Source organism: Melanotaenia boesemani, chromosome 1, assembly GCF_017639745.1.
Source record: "Melanotaenia boesemani isolate fMelBoe1 chromosome 1, fMelBoe1.pri, whole genome shotgun sequence".
Classification (NCBI taxonomy): Eukaryota; Metazoa; Chordata; class Actinopteri; order Atheriniformes; family Melanotaeniidae; genus Melanotaenia; species Melanotaenia boesemani.
The window spans coordinates 8,451,251-8,475,253 of record NC_055682.1 but is presented as its reverse complement, the minus strand read 5'-3'; the positions used below and the strand labels follow the sequence as shown (position 1 = coordinate 8,475,253).

Genomic DNA, 24,003 nt, shown 5'->3' with positions numbered 1-24,003 from the left:
CAAACCCCTAAAATTCTGTCATCCTGGGCGAGCTTTATTGTGCATCCTGTGTCATCTACACTGTGGCTACTGATTGACTCTATTGTAAAAATGGTGGTGGAAGTCAGCCTCATGGTGTAACTCTTCATCTGACTGGTCAACACAGTTATCTATCATGGAGATCGGGGTTCAAAGCCAGTCACTGTTTTGCTAAATGCAATACATTTAAGTAGTCTATGACAAGAGATGAAATTTCTGATTTTGTTAGAACCTGTAAAATGAATTGATGAGTGCATTCTAGACATATGAATTAAAAATAATTTTTAAAACATGAATATTTGAGGGTGATGATCTCCTAACACCTATACTTTCACTAGGCCTTGAACAACCTTTTCTCCCCAAAAAGTTTTGACCAGGGGTTTGTTTTCATAGTTACTCAGGAGGCAGGTTACTGCAAAAAGCTGGTTGACACTGCCAGCAATGTTTTAGGGGATAATGGTGTCAAATATTTTGTTCTCCTTGATGGCTCTTTCCACATGTATCCTTAACCATTTAAAGTACTGAGTGAACAGCACTTCATGTGATAGCTGTGAGTTTATTGTGAGAAAAGGTGGTTTGTAAACTTTGAAGGGCACCAGGTCATCTATTCTGAAATACACCATAATGGCCATATCTTTTTCCAGAAGCTGAATAATGCCAGATTGCCTACACAATTCTTTGTCACTAATAGAGCCAGAATCCAATGAAGAAGCACGAGTGATAGCACCATGTGGGGACACATTCCTTTCATGGCAGAGTGGGATTTGTACTGTAAAAGCATCTCACTCTGTAAGAGTAAAGATGAAGGTATGTGACATTTCATCTCTGTACAGTCAATAATTACTGGGGTGTCAGAGTACTTTCCAAACACGTTTGGCATTGTGGCTTTAATCATGTCAGGAGACATCCATATCCCAACTGCGCCAAGTAAAGTGTACAAAAAGTTGGTCCAGGTTTTAATGATCCTGCTTACGGTGGACTGATGAATTTTGAAACGGTCACTGAGATCTTTCTCCCTCAGACCGAGTGACAGGTACACCAAGAACTGGAACAGTTTAACAATTGTTGGAAGACATTGGTTCAGGTGAAGAAAAGTAGGGATAGTGGTAATTTAAAAGAAAATTTTAACTTTATTAAATTGAAAAAACAATGTTTTCAAGGGCTACTTGGCAGAAAGTTGTTTTAAAAGTTAAACCAAAAACTTGATGTATAAACTGTTCCTAATGGTCGATGCGGTGGATCCATGGCCTTGTCAGGAGCTGCTGTTGCACTGGAGGCAGATGATGTGTACCAGCACGCTCTTTGTTCAGTGTGATGCCAAAATGTCAGTAGATGACGGTAACTGGCAAACCTTAAAAGTGAAAAACATATTGAGCCCCATGATTTTGTGCACTGTACCTAAAGCTCCTGGTTCTGGTTTCACATCATAATCATGGCACTGAAGCAGCACTTCAGCATCCATGTCCTCCTGTACACCTCTATCTTCTGTCCATTTTGTCCTCTCCCAAACACTTGGTCTGCCGGTGTTCTGTCAGTTTAACATACTTTGTCAGATTGGCATACGTATAGTGCAAACGGACAGCTAAATCTGTTAGACTAGCATACACTGTGAAACCAGCATACACTTAGTTTTCATCAGCTGTTGCCAGCAGCCTTTCATATTTAAAAGCCTAATTTAACATCATCTCCCATACAAGTGGTAACTACCTTAAAGAGCTCATGCACCATCAAAATCAAAATATTTCCTTTGTAATATGAAGTAAGTCCTGAGGTTATTTGAAAATCTAGACAGTACTCCAGAAACAGGGTTTAAGTTGACAGCAGCATCAAGCCGGATGTTTATTACTCGTAGTATTTTATACCTACATTCAATTTAGAGACAGAAATTAGGGAGTCATGTTTGTGCAGAATGTGTGCGTGCGACTGTGTGAAGGACTGTTTTTTTTTATTTATTGTTATGTAATCTATTTTGATGTCTGTAAAGGCTCATTGTAATTTTTGGTATGCAGAAATAGCTGTTTTCATGTAATGCACTTTGTGTTGCCTTTGGCATGAAAGGTGCTTTACAAATAAAGTTTGACTGACTGATTGAAAGTTCTTGTGCACCTGTGCGAACAGTAGTCTACCCTATAGACAGATGCTATTTTGTTGATTTTATTAATTAGACTCTATTGGGGGAGGGGGGGGGGGGGGGTGAACTAGGTGAACGGTCATCCTTTTGGAGGATAATTTACCTTAAAATCGCGGGAAGTAAATTTCGATCAAACTTGATGGAGAGATGGACCAGGAGAGGAGAGTTGTACTTTGGTGAGGTGAAAAAACAGTGAGAGTAAGAAGTGTGGACTTCAGCGTCGGTAATATAGCAAGGATATTCAAGGTTTGTATTCAACAAGATGTGGACTTAAATAATGCTAACAATATAGCAATAGGTGAATGCAATTTGTATCTTTAGCTTAGCCTATAACGGCACATGACAAACCTGTTAAACTATTGGTTTAAGTTAAACTTGTTGACTATGAGCCGGTTATCCAGACTTTACTGTTTCTTTTTTTCTATTAATAAAGGACAGAGTTATGAGTTAACAGAGGCCTTGCATGGCTACCTGAAATTTCATGCTGAAAATTATCAGTACTTATCTGAATGCTTAGCCTACTTTTTTATATTAACGTAATATCAACGCTACTGTGCAACCATCTTAGATAAATAGCTGGGTGACAATTCTGTTTGGCATTAATGATGATTACAAAATTGATGGAAATGATCAATTTGAGAGAAATTGTAATGTGTATTTTTTTTATTTATTACGTTATTTTGCATTGACATATAGCACTATTCACATGCAAAAAAGCATAGGGCCTATATAATTGATGAAATTACCATAACTATACTGCTAAAAAGCTGCTTTTACTATGCTAATATTCTTGATTCATAACTATGAATAGAGATTAATGAAATCCTATAAATATTGTCATTCCTGTATTTTCAGCTAAATCCATCAACAGTTTATCTGGTGGATGAAAATGGAGCCATACTTTTCCCTGATCACACCAGATGCATTGATGAACAAGAGGGGGACAGATTTGAGGTTGCTGGTGATGAAGAAGGGCTTTCCACTTCTACAGCTCCGCATAGCCATGGACCTCCCACTACTCACACTCCCAGATTTTCATTTTCAAGGACAACAACCTCAGCCAGCTTGCAAAGACCCCCACTTCCAACAAAATCCTTCTCCAAGTAAGAAACCAATAGAGAGTTTTCACTGACGTCACGTTTTCGCCAGTAACCCGGATGCGCGGCCATCTTGGAGATACTCGACGTAAACACAGCGCTGTATCAATGCAAACATTTGCGGATTAAGGATGAACAAACCACAGCAAAGTTCTTCAAAATGTCTTGCAGACACAAAACCATATAGAGAAGGACTCGATCCACAAGCAAAAAGAAGATATACAGAAAAGCTAGGGTTTGTTGGTGGTGCCGATCCATATGAGTTAGCTCCCACGTCTTGGAGCAATGAAGATCCGGAGAGCCTTCCTTCGATTGCGTACCCCGACATCGTTAACTACCTGGTTTTCTCGCCAAGCCCATACACAGCAGAAGATCTTAAATCCTACAAAGGTTTGGAGGCATATAACCAAATGGTGTGTGGATGGGTGAGAGAGCTGCAATATCAAGTCATCAACGACAGATGTGTTGTGAAGGCCAAAGTAAGTAATGCAATAACATATTTAATCTTTCTTCTTATAATTTCAATACTCAGACTGTAAACCAAGTTATTCTTAGCTCTTTTTTCATTACAACCTCCTCAGTGTGATATGGAGTCCATAGACTACAGTCTGTCTATTTATTTATTTGATAACAAAATAGTTTCTTATTCTAATAGTTTCTTATTCTTGTAGTCTCATTTGGCTGTCTTGTCTTTAAATCAGGTACTCCATTCTCAGTCAATCCGAGAAACACCACTGGAACCCTGGATAATTGCTGAGAAGTCTGGACGGATACTTGGAGCCCACTGCACATGTAAAGCTGGCCTCGGAGAGACGTGCACTCATGTTGCTGCATTATTGTTTCTCATTGAGGAAACAGTGAAGTTGAGGGACTCAAAGACAGTGACGCAAGAAAAGGCTTATTGGCTGTTACCTACTGCACTGTCAAAGGTGGAATACAAGGAATGCCGAAAGATTGACTTCACTGTAGCAAAGAGATCTCAGGTAAAAGAGTAGGCAAAATGAAATGTGCTGCTCATAGACATTCACTTGAGGAACAAACCGCTGGCAATTTTTCCTCTGTTACAGCTGGGAAAACACAACAGCCAACCAGTGACGAACTGTCATCATTATTCAGTGCTCTTAGTGCAACTGGATCAAAGTCTGCTATTTTGTCTCTGATTGAGCCTTACTCTGATCATTTTGTTCCCAAAGTGGTTGGAGGAAATTTTCCTCTGTTATTGACAGAATTGCGAAGTGATGAAGCAGTTCACATGGACTATAGTGATCTATTAGACATGTGCAAAGATGTTGAAATTTCAGTATCAGAGGAGCAAGCAAAAGCAGTTGAAACTGCTACAAAGGATCAAGCTTCCTCTAAACTGTGGTTTCAATTTCGTGCTGGTCGAATTACAGCATCTAAAATGAAAACAGCATGTTCCACTGATCCTAAACATCCAGCTCAGAGCTTCATCAAAAGTGTATGCTATCCTGAGTCATACAGATTTACATCAAAAGCCACCATGTGGGGATGTTCTCATGAGAAGTTTGCATGTGAAATGTTTATAGATGTACATAAGGAATCTCATGAAAATGTAAAAGTACACAAGACAGGTTTCTTCATAAACCCAAATGTGCCATTCATGGGGGCTTCTCCCGATGGCATTGTCTCTTGTGATTGTTGTGGTGACAGTGTAATTGAAGTGAAATGTCCCTTCTGTGTCAAAAGTGACAAGCTCGACAGTGTATCCTACTTGGAGAAGGACAGTGAAGGAAAACTGACGCTTAACCGAAACCACCAGTATTTTTACCAGGTGCAAGCTCAACTTGGAGTGTGCAAACTGGAATCTGCCTATTTTGTTGTTTGGACAGAAAAAGAATTGCATGTTGAGCAAATTTTGTTTGATGAAGAGTTCTGGAGCATGATATGCCAGAAAAGCAAGCACATTTTTGACAAGGCCATTTTGCCAGAGTTAGTTGGAAAGTTTTACACAAGGCTTTCATCTACCATGGCCAATGTGTCCCCACAACCTGCAGCGTCTGCCTCAGCTGAATCACATGGCTCTGATTGTGCTACAAGTGCCAGTGTTATAGAACAAACCTGGTGTTTCTGTGGCCAGGGTGAGTTTGGAAAGATGATTCTGTGTGACAATGCAAAATGTCCTATTCAGTGGTTTCACTACTTGTGCATTAATATTAAGGCTGCGCCAAAAGGAAAATGGTATTGCCCAGAGTGCCGAAAGCTACCTGGGTTTCAGTTAAAAAAGTAAGATGCAGAAGTAAAAAAAAAAACTCTGCTCTTCAGTGGACTGCTGTGCCGTTGTACACTTCAAGCACATAATGTAAGTTATTACATTTATTATTAATAAATTATTTGATGTTCTGTAATAATCTTAGCATTTGATTTGTTAAATTTTGTGAGATTTTGCAATGCTATGCTGACAAAAAATGTGAAACTCAAACTACTTACAAAACTGTTTATAGTTAATTTAGCATTTTATAGTGGCACATAATACTGTATAATTTATGTTGCTGTTAAGTTTATAAGCTAAGTGTTTTGTGATTTTCTTAAAATAAATATTTGCTCTGATGATGGTATTATGCTGTGTTCTCTTTCACAATAATAATACAATTACCAAGTTGTAAAAACACAATCATTTAGAAATAATTTTAGGCTATACAAAAGTCCAAACATCCTGATATTTTTTATTTACGAGGTATATACAAATTCTTTTAGTCAAAATCAACAACTGACGGGCAAATGTTCACAAGAGCACAACAGACAAGTCCAATCTTGTCAATAGTACAATATCCATCACTATCTTTGCACATCAAGAAATCAATTGGTAGTATCCCCCCCAAAATAGTATATTTCTGGTGCACACTTCCAATTACACGCTCAACATGAATCCTGACATGGGCAATTTTTCTTGTGGTTTCTAAGTCAACAGGAGCTAACTGTGACTTTCCTCGAGTGAAGGCTGGAATTTTCACATGAGCCATTCTGCAACCCAAAGCTGCCTGAATGTTAAAACCACGGTCAGCAAGAACAAGATCACCAGGAACTATGTTGTCCAAAAAGCCACAGTTTTCAGTTATGTATTTATCACTTACTCTTCCTCCCCATGCATTTGAAATGTAAGACACTGTGCCCTGTGGTGTGATACCAATTAAGAATTTTACTGTGTTATGGTGCTTATAAGAAGACCATGTCTCTGCTCTGGCTTTAAGGTTAGATGGTCGTTCAATAAAAACTTCAAAACAGTCAATAATAACCACACATTTTTTCCCAAAATGTTTTCTGAATTGCATTGGCATGGTTTTTTGCAAATGCTCTCTTTCTGGCCATATGATAAGTGGCTTCATACGAATGTACATGACATCAATTACATCAGTAACTATCCTAGAAGCAGTGGCTACTGATATGTTGAATGCATATGATAGGAAGGTTGTGGAAACATTAAGCCTAAGGCGCATCAGTGTCAACATCAACTGCCTAAACTTATCTAGTGACTTCTTCACAGGGAGGTAGGGGCTAAGGAATGTGAAGAGTACCATCAGTATCTGGTATGTAGGTAGGCCAGTAAAAAATAAAACCTTTTCATCCTTATCAACAAATGCACTTTGGTCATAGGTAGTAAACAAATGTGCCGCATCAGAACGCAAATGGATGTTTTCAGTTCTAAGACTTTGAAGTTCACTATTCATAGCCTCAATGTAATAACCAGTCAGTTCAGTTTGTGTCCCTGTGCTGCATAAATGACTGGTGACAAAAACACTTGTGGTAGGGTCGGCAGACGCAGCAGCAGCGGTCGAAGCAGCAGACTCAGTCTCATCAGCAGCAGCAGCAGCAGCAGCAGCAGACTCAGTCTCATCAGAAGCAGCAGCAGCTCCAACCTGCAGTCTCTGCTGAGTTCGATTCATACGCCGTTTGTAACGTGAAGTTCCTGTCTCTTCAGATGACCTTTGCTGACCCATCATTCCAACAGACGGCACCCAATCTGGGTCATCCTTTTGATAAAGATCAGACCTTCTACCTAGATTTCAATGAAACGTACAGCACATTTTAGCCATATATTTTAAGAATTGTGTTGCTACTGTAGCAGCTTGATATTATCATTACACTATAAATTAAGAGTTGTCAACATTTCACTTAACTTACCAGACACGAAATGGGCCGAACAGATTCGGATGTTATCCAGATTTTTGCCACGCAGGTCTTGGTTTAGCTTTGCTAACCACAGACGCCTCCTTTCTTCTGACAACTTCTGGCATTCCTCTCCCTGATTTTTAATAACCTTTGGTAGTCTATAAAACTCCAAGTGCTTCTGTCGGTCTGATCGGTTGGTACAGCCGAAAACACGGCAATAATTTACCATTTTTCTAACGGAAAAAGTCCGATTTGCTCCAGCGTTCGCGTTTGTTGATGTTGCCGAGTACCTCCAAGATGGCGACTTCCGGTTGGGTGACACGCTGATGACCCAGCCTGAAAACCCTATATAAAATATCTGAATCACACTAGGTAATTCATTTGGATTAATTAAATCGAAATTATAATCATGATAATTCTTTCTTTCTTTTCTATTTTTATTTATTAATTTACTTTAGTGCTGGGCACGTTAACGCGTTAATCGCGCATTAATTTTTTTTTTTTTTTTTTTTTTTTTTTTTTTTGCTGGCCGCTGGCTTTGGTGACAGAAACATGGCGTCCCTGCTGCAGCAGTGTGTCTGATGTAATCAGGAGAGAGCGGGTTTATTAAAATGAAGACACACGTTTTCTGTCTGGAACTTAAGAAAGAAAAAGAAAAGAACCAACGTTTCTCTATCAAAAAGCATGCAGATGGACAGTGTCGCAGGCAAGACCTGCCACTATTACGCCTTTATCTGTCACGTTTCACCCAAAAAACGCCGTTTTGTCAGTAATCGCGGCGTTTTTTTCGCCTTAATAAAAGGCAGCGTCGTTAAATACAGCGTAAATGTACCCAAAAATGTGCCGGTTTTTACGCCGCCTTGAAGCCCTAGAAAAACACTGTAGAAAACGCCATTTTGTACATCAAGACTCGCATAAAAAACGCCGTTTTGCTAATATGATAATAATCTCAACCCTTCTTTTCTCACGGCCACTGAATGTGAAGTGTTTGTGCCCAATCACTGATCAGGACAAGCAGACCAAAGGAGTTCAGCACAGATCTCCTTTGTGGCCAAGATTGCTGTCACTTAACTGTGGTGGAGTTTTACATAGGCAGGGAGGATTAGGCAGGAAAAATATCCCATCAATGAACTTCCTTGTTAAATTCCTTTTCCATGCTTCTTTTTTATCTAAAGATATTTTTGTTATATGTATGATTTTCTCTTAATGTTGATTTGGTCAGATTGACACTCAGCATCTTTACAGCAAGGGAAATGCAATGGTTTGAACACTCGTCTGTTAAGTAGAGTGTCAATATTGCGCGGGATCGAATCCCGTGGGGAACTTTTTTTTTTTTTTAAACTCTGTCATACTCCACGTTGCTATGTTATTGTGTATTTGTTTGGATACAGATGGCAGAAACTTGTCTATACTGTCAGTTTTTGCCCTCATTTCTGTCGTTGTTTTGACAATATTTAAACTCCCATGCCATGGTTAAGCTATGGAGACATACATTTTGACTACATATATTTTTTGCTCTGGTTAACTTTCTGGTAGAATTAGGAGGAAAGGAAACGCAGCGACTGTAGATGGCGCCACACAATTAACCAGTACTGGATCCAATCCTATGAGATCTGTAATAAACAGAAATTAACAAAATGATTAATAGAAGACCATGTATTATTAAAGATCAGTGTTTAATAAATGTTTATTAAAAAATTAGACCATTTGGAAACATTAACTTTGAGTGTAGTTTCTTTAAATATCCCAGCGCTGAAATGCTATTTTAAAATTAATCATATGGCCATATTACCACTTGAAACATGCAATATGTCAACATTTTTCCCATTTTAAAAAATAATACTGGGTTCATAATTTGTTTGACACATTTCAGGAATGACATCACCCATGAGATCCCATACTACAAACTAGCAGAAGGCATCTGTAACACATCATTTGTTGTTGTAAATAGCAACTTTTATTTTAAGTAACAACCAGTGGCATGCAGAGATTTTTTTTTTTTTTTTTTTTTCTGAGGAGTCCAGAAAGGATACCAGGTCACAGATGACTGGTATCCCATGATCTCCCCTTGGACCACTGAGAGGGTCAGACTGAGTGTGCTCCATGCCCTAATGTTTTAGAGCAGATGATGCTGTTGCTGGAGATGCCACTGGTGCTGATGCTGTTGTTGCTACTGGGGTTGTGTTAGGTGTTAGGTGTCCAGTCACTCACATCTCACCAGTTGAAGAATACAAACATCCTATGGAAATGGCTATTACCCACGGATGGTGTTTTGATAGTGCGTGATTGTCTGTGTGTGGTGAGGAGAGGCAGAAGGAGATTGGGAAGGAGAGGGGTGGCTGGGTGTGGAAGGAGCCATGATAAAGAGAAGGGGGGGTAAAATCTATTGCTTTAGTCACTGTTCAGACACATGCACTATATTGAACTTTATACTCAGAAAAAACATGTTGAGCCCTCAAGAGATTGAGCGGGCATCACAAACCCAGTTAAATGTTTTGGCACAGTTTTTATTTTAATCATAAAATACATTTATGTGGTGGGGATGTTACAAAATCTGCTGCTGTTGTCACTGTTCAGACATGTACTGAAGTAAAGTTTATTATTTGTATGATTACAATCAAACCTGTGAAACCCTTGGGTAGGTGTCACAAACCCAGGTTAATGTGCCATGAGTTTTTGTGTTAGTATAGTATAAAACATGCACCATTGTCATTTTTCAGTAAATGACAGTAAAGCCCTTCCTTTTTTCTGTCACAGTAAGTCATTATCAAACCACTGCCATATGTTTATGTCTCAAGAAATATATGGTGATACTATGTAATTTAATCTCAAACAGATGTCAGATGACATTGGATAGAACTGGTTATGATCCAACTTTTTTTCCTAACAGTGTGCTATGCAGCAATTTGTTGCATCTCTGCAATTTACTCAATTACTTCGAGTTGTCCTTGAGGTCACAATCTGAACCATTGCTTTGTGTAGTCCCTACCATACGATTCAGATGCTGCAAGGGGATTGATGATGGAGCTGACAGCTTCCATTGCAGCTGGAGACACAGGACATTCATATTCTGGGACTCCAAAAGATTCTTCACTGACCGCACTATGCCAAGTATCTAGTACAGACGTAATATACAGACGAACAACTATTTTATCCAGAGAACCTGCTTAACCACAATACAAAAACCTCTAAAACAAATACAGATAGCCTATACAGTAATATAGATATCACCTAAGCAAAAGGTAAAATAGAAAAAATATACAGTTTATCAAAGATACTACGTAGCATATAAAAATAGGAGGATTCAAGGTAGAAATCTAAAAAATAGGATGTAGCCTACCATCAAAATCACTTTATTTATCCGTTAGGAACTTTATTTGCGAAGAAAGCACCAGAGCAGGCACAGACATATCCATCAACAACACTTTAAAGTGAAGAACATACACTCATACAGTACCCACATTCCGTACAAGACTTCTGTACAAGTCTGGTTAAATAAATAAATAGCGTTGAAAAGATATATGCAAGATTAAAAATATTGCTACTGACTTAAGTTAGCCATTTAGCAGACAAATTGAGGAGGGTATGAAACTGGATATGGCCCTCCTTGTCCTTAATGAGAGTGATCTGTATCTGCATCCTGATGGTAACAAACTGTAGTGACTATGTAGAGTGTGTGTGGTGTCTGTGGCAATCAGTGACCCTTTGCTTTTGACTCTTGTATTGTAAATCGTTGTGAGTGACTCCTGCGCCTGGCCCACAATTTTGAAGCTGATTTTGAAGCTCCTGTTTAGAATATTGCAGTTAGTGAGACCGAGTGAACGAAACTTAGCAACTATATTAAAGGTGAGGATGTATTCAATGAAACATTTGTAAAAGGCGGCAAGGTTGGATTTGTGCACCTGGAGTTTGTGGAGTTTACGCAGAAAAAAGAGATGTTGTTTACATTTAGAGAAAAGATATTCACTGTTGAGCTTAAATGTAGGTTTATGATCAATTATGGTGCCAAGATATTTGTATGAACCTGTTCAATTGTTTCATTGTTGACAGAGTGTGTGTGTGTGTGTTGGTGTCAGGGAGCTCATCCTCCTGCAGTACCCTTATCCTCCACAGCTGGTCCTGATTAGCTCTTCTAAATCAGGATCTATTAGTTTCACCTGTTCCACAAACAATATAAGGAGCCTTCCTGCCCTTAGTCATTGTGGGATCTTAACCAACGCACACTATGGACTTAATGGTTATGGATCCATAACCGGCTCATTCAGGTCTGTCTTTCTACTGATCTTTGTATATATGTGTATTTCAATAAAGAGGGGTTACGCTGCCCACATCTCAGCTGAGTCTTGCGTTACAGTTGGAGTGTCCATGGTGGAAACAAATGACCATTTCTTTGGTCTTGGATACATTTAAATCCAAACAATTGTTTTTACACCACAAAGAAAAAGTGTCCAGTTCATATTGTAGCACATCTGTATTTGTCGTGTCGATAACAGTATCATCTGAATATTTGATGTATGTGATTCTTGGAGCTCCTACAGTCATTTGTGTAGAGAGTGAAGAGAAGTGGCGAGATGACAGAGCCTTGTGGGGCACCTGTGGAGACTGTCCTACCAGTGCTGAGGTGGCCTTTTACTCTGGCCCACTGAAGTCTAGCTGTTGTAAAAGACAGGACCCAGAGGATCAGATGGGGGTTGATGTTCATCTGGAGCAGCTTACTTAAGGTGTGGTTGCAAGGTGTTAAACGCATTTAAGAAGTCCAAAAAACCAGTCTAATACAAGACTTGGGCTTTTCCAGGTGAGTAAGCGCTCCATGCAGCAGGGTCAGCACTGCATCAGTGTATCATCACTGTACTGCCGGTACACAAACTGAAGTGGGTCAGCGTGCATACTAACATCAGCCTGCAGCTGGGCTACAACAAGCTTCTCAGAGCTCTTCATGACTAGAGATGTTAAAGCTACAGGCCAATAGTCATTATTGAGCACAGAATATTGAGCAATCTTGATTAACTAATATTTGGTAAAGAGAACAATGCTTTGAAATGCTGCTCTTCATTTCCTTTAGAAATCCACCAGTGAGGAACTCTCTGTGAGGCAAGTGTTTTCTTGTTGTGGCCTACTTCACATGTTTAAGTAGTCACATTGTCACTGTTAATGACAATGCAGAACAATGCACCCAGCCCACCACCGAATGCATCCTGCCCACCACCAAAGAACGATGCATCCACCCCACCACTGCAGAACGACGCATTCAGACCACCACCACAGAGGAACGCCTCCAGCCGAATGGACCTATAATAAAGTAAGTGGTATTTCTGCGTTTTGAACAAACTAACTAGCTTTCGTAAGCGTACCAAGGCAATGCCTTGGAATTAATCTCTATAAAGCAGAAATGGTGTATTTTGTTTCTTAGTCCTGCTCCTGAGGATGAATTATCCCTTGCCATCCCTGATATCGAGCCTTGGGTATCAGTGAGGTAAATCACTTTTCAAGAGTTGATGAATTTTTCAACTCTCTGACCATGGGTTTTAGTGTTATTGTTATAACTTGACAATTCCCCATACCATAGCAATGCATCTTCAAGCCATGGAGAAAATCACACAGCCATGCAAAGGCAAGTTATTACAATTCCATTCTAATGTTTTGTAATGATGTACGCATAAATGAAGTCTCGTGTCTTGGTGCTGGCTGCAACTATCACTGACTACACACTATACATTTTTTTTTTTTTTTTTTTTTTTTTTTAGAGAGGACATCCACATACAGTCAGCATCAGAAGATGAGGAAGAAGTTCTGCTTGGATCCTCCAACAGGAGTGATCCTGGTGTGAGCACATAAACCATGTTGTGTTAATATACAATGTGAAATTGGTATTTGTTGTGAAATTTAGACATTTTTTGTGCTCAATTCAATTGTAGGACGATGTGGACTTCACGTCCATCTTAAACAACTTCAGATGACATGTCCTACGAAGTGCATGTTCAGCTCTAAGTGCTATTTTAGCTGGCACAAAGAACCATCTGTGGAATTTGTGTCGGAAATGGCAGCTGACTATGGTGGGCCTAGGAGGGAGTTTTTTAGGTGAGCAATAACTGCTGATTGACATAAATTATTGTATAGTTAGTAGGCATCATTGTAACTTTATGTAATCATACATCTGACATGTATGCAATTCAAAAATGTCCTTGAACATTTTTTGCAGGTTGCTGATGATTGAAGTTCAAGGGTCCCTGGGGGTCTTTGAGGGGAGGCCTGGGGAGCTGTTTTTCTCCTATGACCTTCAAGCCCTTGAACTAGAAAAGTTCTATACAGCAGGGAAACTTACGGCCTGGTCTATCATCCACAATGGACCAGGCCTCCAGAGCTTAAATAGGTCTCTTTTTGAACTTATGTGCAGCGGGACTGTGGACCTAACAGGTTTTGACCTTGGACTGGTCCAAGTGGAAGAAGAGACCCAGTGCATTATAGACCAGGTAACAATTTCAGGTGTGCTACAGCCCCTAAGAACAAAGTGCAATGACATTAATGTAGGATGTAATGTATTTACTGAAAGTACGCACATTTGCATTTTGTAGTGCAATATGACTAATCTGCAATTCCCAGTGCTGACATTATATGTGCCAAATTAATTTCCCCCCAAAATCTCATTTTGTAAAGATTAAGAATTGCGTCACAGACGGGGACTTGGAGACACTGAAAGACTGGTGTGCGGACTGGATTGCTGGCTGTGGTGTGCCAACAATTTTCACAGCCAGCCTCCAGGATCTGAAACAAGTACATTTTATTCATCATCGGTAAGCAATAGTGATCGTGTTAATTTGTGCAAAATGACACACTTCTTACATTATTTGGAGGTGATGGCCAGGATACTGTGGAATATTCTAAGTTGTTAATTTGGGGGGGGGGGGCTCAGGGTTATGTGAGATGTTGGCAGGATCAGCTATTTAGATCTTTTTGAAAATAAACACCTGCTGCGTGTTCTTTAGTCCAAAAAAGTCTTTGAAGATCAGGAGTTTAGTCTCGGATTTGTTTTATTCAGGTTTAAAATTGTCAAAAATTACAGTTGCAAATCAATTGCAGAATTGCATCATTACTGACTCTGAGTCAGGAGAAACTGTGAGCTGTAGCAATCCCCCTGGTCATCTCTGAGCTCAAGATAGCATCCAGTTCCTCTCGAATAAGGCCAGTTCAGCTTTTATAACAGAATATGCAAAGAGATTGTTTACGTGTTAGTCCAGCCCACACATATCCAGTTCTTGAACAGCAAGTTTGTTCATGGTATTTTGGGACAGCAGATGCCAATGACTGTTTTGATAGCATTAAGTCTCTTGTTAGGTCAGGCTGGCTGTCAGAAGTCTTACTTAACTAAACCGTATAGGATGAAGCTACACACACAGCCAACTGGGCCAAACAAAAATGACAAAGTATGAAGTCATAATCTAAACAAGCTTTATTAATGCAGATACAGAGACTTAAGCAGGGCAAATTGTAATATATGAAACTAAGAAAAGAGTTGTTAACCTTAGCAATGGCAAAATTATTATTTCAGCATAAACTAGAGCATAACAAAACAGGAGAATTATAAATCAGGACAAGGAACTCATGCGTGTGTGAGGACAGGGGGTGAGGGGACATGAGGAGGGGTGTTGGGGCTAAATGTGTGTTGGTGTAACATTCATGTATTACTGGTATTTGTTGTACAATAGTAACTGTAATTTCCACATAGAGCAAGAGTATGTCTTTGTATTTTTTTAAGTTTTTTTGACTTGGCTATTGTGAGGTTATTAAGTAATGTACAATGGTTTACTTGTGCAATTTGTGGTATGATATGACATGATTCCAAAATAAATTGGGTAACCATTTCTCCAACAGGTCTGCAAGCATGATCAAGCAGTTCACAGCTGGCATGAATTCTTGTGGCCAGTTCTCGGACCTGGTGAAGGCCAACTGCAGGCAGTTTGTCCCGGTGTTTACAAACACTGGGGAAAAACTGACCAGACATCAAATTCGTTCTCTTTTTAAGAGAACAAGGAGCGAAGAAGGAAGTAACAGATGGGAGATGGAGGAGAGCACCCTCTATTTATTTGAGGACTGGCTTCTGGGTATCGAAGGTATGTGGTGGCAAATTCAAAAATTTTTTTTTGCATTGTCATTCAGCAAATATTGTCTATTGACAGACAATGATTATTGGTCTGGACCTGATGCTTTACGGACTTGTCTTGACTCTCCTTGTCAACATTTGTACTTGATTACAGTCTAAAAATAATTGAGGAGAGGGGTGGTGTTGCAGGATTTTTTAACTTTAACCTAGCATAAATAGACCTCATGTTCAGAAGGTCAAAAAGTGACACTGGGAACCAGAAACTGTTTATAAAAATGCCGCCCAGAATTTATTGAAGATCAACAGGATTAAAAGTACATTGTCCAAAAATCAAATTAAAGTATAGGGCAGTATAGTGGTAAGTCAAAAACAGAATTGCATAGCTTCTGGCCAGGCCAGGAGGCCCTCCCCACAAGTTCGTGGCTTTTATGCGATGCGCCAGTTTAATCTAAAGAACAAATTAATCAAACAGCAAGGAACAAGTGAAGTCTTAACTTTAGCATGACCAGTCAGGGAACTGACTGAATAAGGGAGAAAGTACAGTACGTTACATCATGTAACAAGCACCTGCACCTGCTAAGTAAATCACATCTAGGAAAACTAGGATTAATAAAATACAAGTGTACATGAAAGGTGAATCACATCTATAATGTCTAGGATTAATAACATAAGTATATAAGTGGGGAGTCCTAAACTAAACTTTATTGATACACGTGTGTTGAAGCAAGTACATGAAGTAAGACTATGCATTAGATCAAGCTAAAATATGCAAAAAATATCAAATTAACTAAATAAATTTAAATAATATTGTTAAAGCAAGTGCAGCTCCCTATTTGGTTACATGGCACTTGGTAGAATGGTTACAGTCAAACTATGGCTGCAGTTACTGAAGTTCACCCTGTTTTATTCAAGGTAGCCCCAAGGTCTTAAAAGTATTAAAACATATGGGCAGTTATTACATTTTGTTCATCTAGGTCATAGTGTTGTACTTGCCAAAAATATTTTTAGATCAATACTTTGCAAGTAACAACACTGAAGTCTGTTATATCGGGGAGTCGGGTGTGGATTTGGCAACAAATTCTGTTGATAGTGGTTTTACAGATATCTTAGTCATGTTTTTGAAAACTAAGTTTACTGTTTATGAGCGGCGTAATGATATATATTCACATATTTGTTGCAAAAAACATCCCCACAATACTATAAATGCTATGAAATTTATGATTCAGTTTTGACATTTTAATGCAGAACTAGAGTTTTTTCACCTGTATCAGACTTTTAAAATATAACTAAAGAGTTTCAGGAATAATACTAATCATTTATTAGTGTAAGATGTATACAGATGATTGTTCTTTAGGTGGCAATCTTGGCATGAAATTTTATTCTAGGTGGCATTAAAAAGTCTTAAAAAGGTCTTAAATTTCACAAGAAAAAATATGGAACTACACAAGAATGTTTTTTACGGCGTTTTTCTAGGGCTTCAAGGCTACGTAAAACTGGCGCATTTTTGGGTACATTTACGGCGTATTTAACGGCGCGGCCTTTTATGACGGTGAAAAAAACGTAGTGATTACTGACAAAACAGCGTTTTTTGGGTGAAACATGTCAGATAGAGGCGTAATAGTGGCAGGTCTGGTCTGCGATAGGACAGAACATCATGATTTTGGACGGGAAACTTTTTGTTTATTATTATTATTTTTTTTAATAAATGCGGTTTTAATTTATGAAGGACAGCAAAGGTAAGACATGTTTTCTGACTTTTACAAACGTGCAGCATAAATCGGGCATTCTTCTGCCTCTGGTTCGGTGAATCTTGGTCATAGCGAGTTGAAACTTCCAGCTGTGGAATCTGTGAGATGTGAGCTTTCAGTAGAGGAGCCGTTTGTTCGTGTTCATGCCGTGGGGTGGACACGGGGAGACATCATCTGTGTTTACATATTTTTCGGACTTTATGTACCTGGTTTTTGAATTGTTGTCTTAACTGTGTTTGTTGGTGATAGAAATGTTTTTGCTGAGCTGGTAGCTGAGATTCTGGACTTTCTGTGGATACCACACGTTTATAGTTACATCTGCAGACCTGACGCTACACCCAGAAACGAGATGTTAACCCTTAACTCCCGGTAGCGGAGGCTGCAGTTGCAGTCAAGCTAAAAATGAAAGTTTAGAGAAATTATAGGCCAAAAATCTGGATAATGAAGCACTAAAGGTGCATGGATGGAAGTTATTGTGCATATTGTGAATATTTCTCTCTCCTCACCATCTAGAAGCTGTGAGATTCTAATCCTGCTTTCTGTCTGTTCACCTGATGCTGATATTCATCACATATTGTTCCTTCTGTGTTTAGGAGGAGGCAGCTTCACAGCTTTAAATTCATCCTGCTGACTTTTTACCTTTTAGTTAGTAAATCCTGAACATTTCATCCTTCTTTGTCATAAATGTTTGATTTTATAAATATATATGAAGAAATATTTTAATCGTTGCTGTTTAAAGAGAAAACTGCTGCTAAACCTGTTTATGTGTTTAGTGTAGGGGTCTGCAACCTTTCAAATCCAAAGAGCCATTTTTCCCTCAGCCAGCTAAATAAAACTCCTTTAGAGACGCAAATGTTACGAGACTTTTCCAAAAGGCAACTTAATAGATATTTTTTTAATGAAGAGCCACCATATGATATTTGTTATTTTTGAAGAACCACATTTTTATTTCCATTTTTAGGTTTTAAAATGAAGAAAAACATAAAATCTTTATAAAAAGAGGATAAACAGACTTTCTTCTAAGGGATGTAGATAATTTTGGAAAATGATGTAAAAGAAAAAAAAAAAGTCCCTGGTTTCCAACGTAATGACAAGAAAGATAGGTTTAAAAAAATATTTTAGCCACATATTTAGAGGCATTGTGGAAGGTCCAGAAAGCCACTTGCAGCTCTGGAGTCACAGGTTGGAGACCCCTGATGTAGTGTTTGTAAACCAAAATTTACTGCATTTTCTTTATATAGGCCTTCGTTTAAAGGAAAGAGACATTTTGCATGTCATGCGATTAATCGCGATTAAAAATTTTAATCGCTGCCCAGCACTAATTTATTTATTTATTTAGGACTTGGAGATGGCATGTAATTTTACAGACATATGAATTCAGTTATGCCCCTATTATTGTGTCTCTCTGTCTTTTTCTTTCTTTCTGTCTCAAAAGGAGCATTTAAATTGGAAGGGTGGAGGCAGGTACAATCCATCTTGATGGCGGTACCATGATAGTGGACTTTTCCGAGCGTGAGGCAACTGTCCCTTTCATAACCGAAAAGGTGAAGCACGATTTTAAGGACAGAAGAAGCCATTGTTCATTGTGACATTCAGGGCAGCAGAATTCTGGAGGGGACCGGAACAACAGGTATAATATTTAATGGTATATATAAAGTAAATCCCCATTTTATTTGTTATGTTACTGTTCAGAATGCTCTGTTGTTCAGAAAACTTTTTTCTCTCTCAGGAAGTTAAAAAATAGTTAAGTATTTATCATTCATGTTTGTCAACATTTATGCAGTACCCTGTGCTGACATAAAACTACTAAAAACAGAAAACCTGCTTCATGATCCGTAAACATACATTTTCTGTCTAGGGTTGGGATTTTGTAAACAAAATTCCAGGAAAATTATTGCCCTACATGAGAACATGTATGATGAACCTACAAAGAAAGAAAAGAAGGAACAGGTAATAAGCATTGCACTTTCCCAAAATAGACATAATTTAAAACATTTTCACCAAAATCACATTATAAAATTATAAAAAAAACACATAAAAAAATTATCTGATTAGTTGGAGACTAAAGTAATCGTTCTATACACTGAACCACCTTTAAACACTTTTTGTATTTTTAACCAATATCACAGAATTACACATTCTAAATTATATGTTATTGTTGCAGCAAATTAAAAATGGGACTAGTCTTTTTGTAAATTGTGCTAACTTTTTTTAAACATTGCTTACTTTTCACCTGCAATATGGGCATTGCAGTTATAGAAATTATACTGTTTTAAGTTCTTTAGAGCCCTTGACTCAGATCATAACTGAGTCAAAGGCTTCTTCTGATTGATATTTTGTTTTTATTTTACTTGTTGCCACAGTCGCCTTCATGCTGTAGACACAGCTGAGAAAGTTGAAGAGCTTGTGTTAGCAGCTGAGGAGCTTCCAGCAATATCTCAAACGTTGAGAGAGCTGGCAGAATACACCAAGGCCAAAAAAGTATCAACTGTGGCCTTGACTGCAACCCAATCCACCTCTGTCCAGGACACATTTAAATGTGTTATTTGTAGAGGTATGTGGAATGTCCTGCTCAACCATTTGGTAGAGCACATTTTGAGTTACTATATCTTAATGGAAAATGTGTTGAACTCGACTCAACCTGTTTGGGTCATCTCTACAACTTGGTTGAGGTATGTAATGCTTAAAACATCCACTAGAGGGCACTCTATTTTTTGGCGTTAGGACTTCTCACTCATCCTGCTACTAGCAAGTTGGAAACTGAAAAATCACTCCTCACATGTGGACTGTTTTGGGCTACAATTTTAAAGGTAATCTTAGTTTTCTAACATATTATATCATCTAACATGTTACTTAAAGAAAATGTGTAACTTGCTGCAACAAGAAAACATCCTATAAGGGTCAAATAATTTTTTAAAAATGTGCTCGACCAGACGGTTGAGTTGTCACTTTATGGTAAACTTTGGCATGGAGCGACAACTCAACCGTTTGGTAACAGTTTAGTGAAATTATGCTAATTTCAATAAAATGAACTAGTTTCTATGGAATAAAAACACTTCTGTTTATACACTGTTATGTTACAATTATAGATTTATTACACGTAAATTTTTTAATATGGTAAATGGACTTGTACTTATACAGCGTTTTTCCAGTCAGTTTAACCATTCAAAGCGCTTTACATTACTTATCACATTCACCCATTCACTCACACACACCCCGATAGGCACATCGGGAGGCAACATGGGGTTAAGTATCTTGTCCAAGGACACTTTGACATGTAGTTAGTGGAAGCCTGGAATCGAGCCGCCTACCTTCCGGTTGAAAGACAGCTGTTCTTCCTCCTGAGCTACAGCTGCCCCAGTATGATTGTTGCATTTATCTAACAAACATGCTGACATTTATATATAATGGTGTATCTTTTCCCCCTTTTTCTTATTTTGTGTTTTACAAATAAAAGATGGATGCTAAATCATTTTATGGTTCAAGGCCATGGAATTTCCAGAAGATCCTCAGACTCTGAGGCTGATTTGGGTGATAATGATGATGACATAATTGGGGATCCTGATTATCTGCCCAAACAAGCAGAGGTGGTTGGGGATCTTTCCACTGAATCTATAGATAAGGAAGAGATGCCCTCCATGAGCACATCTGCTAAGAGGAAAAAAAAGGTAAAAAATACCCTAAAAATAGTCATGGAAGAGCTGGATGACACGCCTAGGTCACCCCCAGGCTCAAAGAAGAAGAAAATGACAGAAAAGAAAGAAAAAGATGTCAGGAGAATCTGGAAGCATGTAAATATTGAGGAATTCCAGGTTCCTGATTCCAGTTTTGCACCCCTTGATGCTGTCAAGACACCCTTTCAGTATTTCAAAATGCTCTTTACTAATGAAACAATTCAACATATTGCTCATCAAACCAATCCGTACTCTGCCCAGGAGTTGGGGGATCCAATCAAGATTAACCTTAATGAGATTGAAGACTTCCTGGCTATGCTACTTTTGATGGGTGTTTTCGACTTCCCGGCCATGGAGGACTACTGGCACCCTGGATCTCGTTTCTACTTAGTTAGCAGTTTATTTGTATAGCACATTTCATGTACTTGACAATTCAAAGTGCTTTACATAAAACAAAGGCCTTACAGATATTTAGAAATAGTATAATAATATTTGTAGGTATTAAAAGATCATATAATGTCTATTATACATTTATAATAATGTTTAAGTTATCTTTACCATAAAGCTACATCTCAACCATTTGGTAGAGACCTATATTTAAAAAACAGGAGGGTCTATCAAAAATGTTTATTTTAATTTTTGTTATTAGTGACCCAATAACATAAAAAGTACACAAAAGAAAATTTTACAATGTTTTTTTCTTGGAGTGAACATTAAAGGGTTAATGTCCAATCTAGTATCAGGTACAATATAGTTACTCAAACAGCAATATTCAGGTTGGTAAACACACAAATAACCCTTTTGGGTCACTTTTATCCAATTACAAAACAATAAGTCATTACGTCCTAACATCAGGGGTTGAAGCAGTCAGAGCTGTATTCCAAAGTTTAGATTTAGAAGGGACATTAAAAATTGACTTGAACATAAGTAAACATGCATATTATTACATTTTAATTAACTAAATGGAGCAGATATCAAATCGAAATAAAATGTAATAATCTATGTTCATTTAATTTACGCATTTTAAAACAACCACAATTGACCAAACTGCTGCGTAAAATTGAAGTGAATGACACAATAGTAAATACACGTCATTCTTTTTTAATTAACAATTTTTATGTTAATCAATAGCCCATATGTGATGCTCTCTTCAGGGCTATCTAGCACTTTATAGAACAATAACATATTTGAAAATGCCATTTAGACAGGGACTTCTGTTTTTAATGATAAGTAATCTATCACTTTCAGTTTACTTGCAGATGTGATGGCCAGACCAGTGGTAGCACCCTGCTGTCGCAGTCTGATTGGCTGTGACACCTGCGTTGCAGAGTGTGTGACTTCACCCAACTGCCCGAAATGCAGGGACAGCTGCTTTGGGGAACTGCAGTTTCGTCTAACAGGATTGGAGGACTCGACAGACATCCTCCAGCCTGTCATCAGGGGATAGAGTTTTGTTGTTATTATCTCAACTGGTGCTTTTTCTGTTCAGTTATAAAGTTATGGTTAAGTTGGTTCTAAGTATTTGTTTATATTGAAATTAAAGGTTTGGTTATTTCTTATCAAACTGGTTGTCCTTTATGTTGTTATCAGCACAAGCCTGGCACAGAAACCAGGAACTATAGGTAGATTTTGAATCTGCCGTTACTGTCAGAGTGTTTATGAATAAAGCCGTTGTGTTTTTGGTTATTACCAGGATTTCTGTGGAATAGCCAGTTAATTTAAGTATTAACCTAATCAGGAGTTTCATTCTAGTGTAGTAAATTATTAAATTGACTTTTAAACGTTCATCAATACTGACATGACAAATAGTTTTATTCTATGATGATTCAAACACAGAAACAGGTCTTGATTACGCCCTAATTTCACTCAGGCTCCATATCAGGCACTGTTGTGGAAACTGTTGCAACAGCTTCCTTTGTACATTGGAGAGGATGGTATATTGTTCAATCTTTGGCATTCCCACATGAAATAAGGTCTTCATTATGTGTAGCCTGCCAAAGTCCAGTCCATTTTCCCTCATGTACTCTGCCACCTTGTGGTGATTCAGTAACAGCAGCTGTGTAAGGAAATAGAATATTACAAGTTTTTCTGTGCTGTACTGATGAAACAACTTTTCTAGACTCCACCATTTACATTTACTTACTATTGAGAGAACAGCTCAAAATGACCTACCCACTGGAAAAATCAGAATGAAAATGCTGATTTTCCGCTTTGGCAGATTAAGTTGTTCTCCATGTAATATGTCTGCTTGGCACAGATAAATTCTATGTAACTTAGCCAGCAAGGAATAATAGCTATAAAAAGTTCACAGCACTGTGATCACTGTGAACAATCATTGTAATCCTGGTTACTTGTTACCCACATTTCTATAGATTATTATTATCATTATTATTATTATCTCGGGGTCGCTGTCTGCCCGAAAGAACATATTCATGTTGTTTTGTATGAGTCAACGCAGTATGTGCTTGCACGATGCTACGTGCTAATGTAGGCTTTTAATTTGAAAGAATTATTCTTACTTCTGGGCTGCCTGTTAACATGTCTTCATCTTTCAATTCAAAAGGAAAAAAAAAAAAGAATGGAATTACCAAAATTCAAAAACGGGATGGATTTTTAATTAGGTTCTTATTTTTTTGTCTTTGAATTCTTGGAATAGGAAAGGAAAATCGGTTCCGTTTTCCGATTTTGGTTTAAAACGAAAAAACGAATTGCCTGAATGTACACGGACCCTCCCCTGTGGACTCTGTGCTGGTAGTTGTTCTGCAGAGTGAGCAGCAGTGTCTTGGTGATCTTGGATGCAGTCTTCACTCTCTGCAGGCGTTTGCGGTCCATGACAGTAGAGCCGCAGTACCACAAGGTGATGCAGCTGGTCAGGATAGACTCAACGATGCAGCTGTAGAAGTTTCTGAGGATCTTTGGTGACATGCCGAACTTCCTCAGCCTCCTCAGGAAGTACATCGGCTGCCGAGCTCTCTGCACCAGCTGTGCGGTGTTGAGTGTCCAAGTGATATGTGATAGCTGATGTGGACCCGCAGATATTTAAAGGCTGAATAATTAGGATTTTTTCCTTAGAAATAATTTAAAATTTTCTCATTTAGGGATAAAAGGA

The 24,003-nt window shown here is 38.4% G+C and overlaps 3 protein-coding genes and 1 pseudogene across 3 annotated transcripts in view; 3 read left to right on the top strand and 1 right to left on the bottom strand.

The window, feature by feature from the left end:
* The window catches only part of LOC121639597 (N-acetyllactosaminide alpha-1,3-galactosyltransferase-like), a 137,019-nt gene that overhangs the window by 39,283 nt on the left and 73,733 nt on the right, over positions 1-24,003 (top strand). The window lies entirely within an intron of this gene.
* On the top strand, positions 3,266-4,605 carry LOC121639609. Its single transcript, XM_041984935.1, has 2 exons — positions 3,266-3,725; positions 3,948-4,605. The coding sequence occupies exons 1-2, from the start codon at positions 3,378-3,380 to the stop codon at positions 4,239-4,241; spliced, it is 642 nt and encodes a 213-aa protein (XP_041840869.1). The 5' UTR covers positions 3,266-3,377; the 3' UTR covers positions 4,242-4,605.
* Positions 4,271-7,657, bottom strand: LOC121641751. The gene is made up of 5 exons (XM_041988014.1): positions 7,387-7,657; positions 7,078-7,261; positions 6,339-7,023; positions 6,184-6,245; positions 4,271-4,313 (listed from the first exon to the last, which is right to left on the bottom strand). Exons 1-5 carry the CDS (start codon positions 7,601-7,603, stop codon positions 4,271-4,273), a joined length of 1,191 nt encoding a protein of 396 aa, XP_041843948.1. The 5' UTR covers positions 7,604-7,657.
* Positions 15,254-24,003, top strand: part of LOC121641741 — a 44,227-nt pseudogene continuing 35,477 nt past the window's right edge.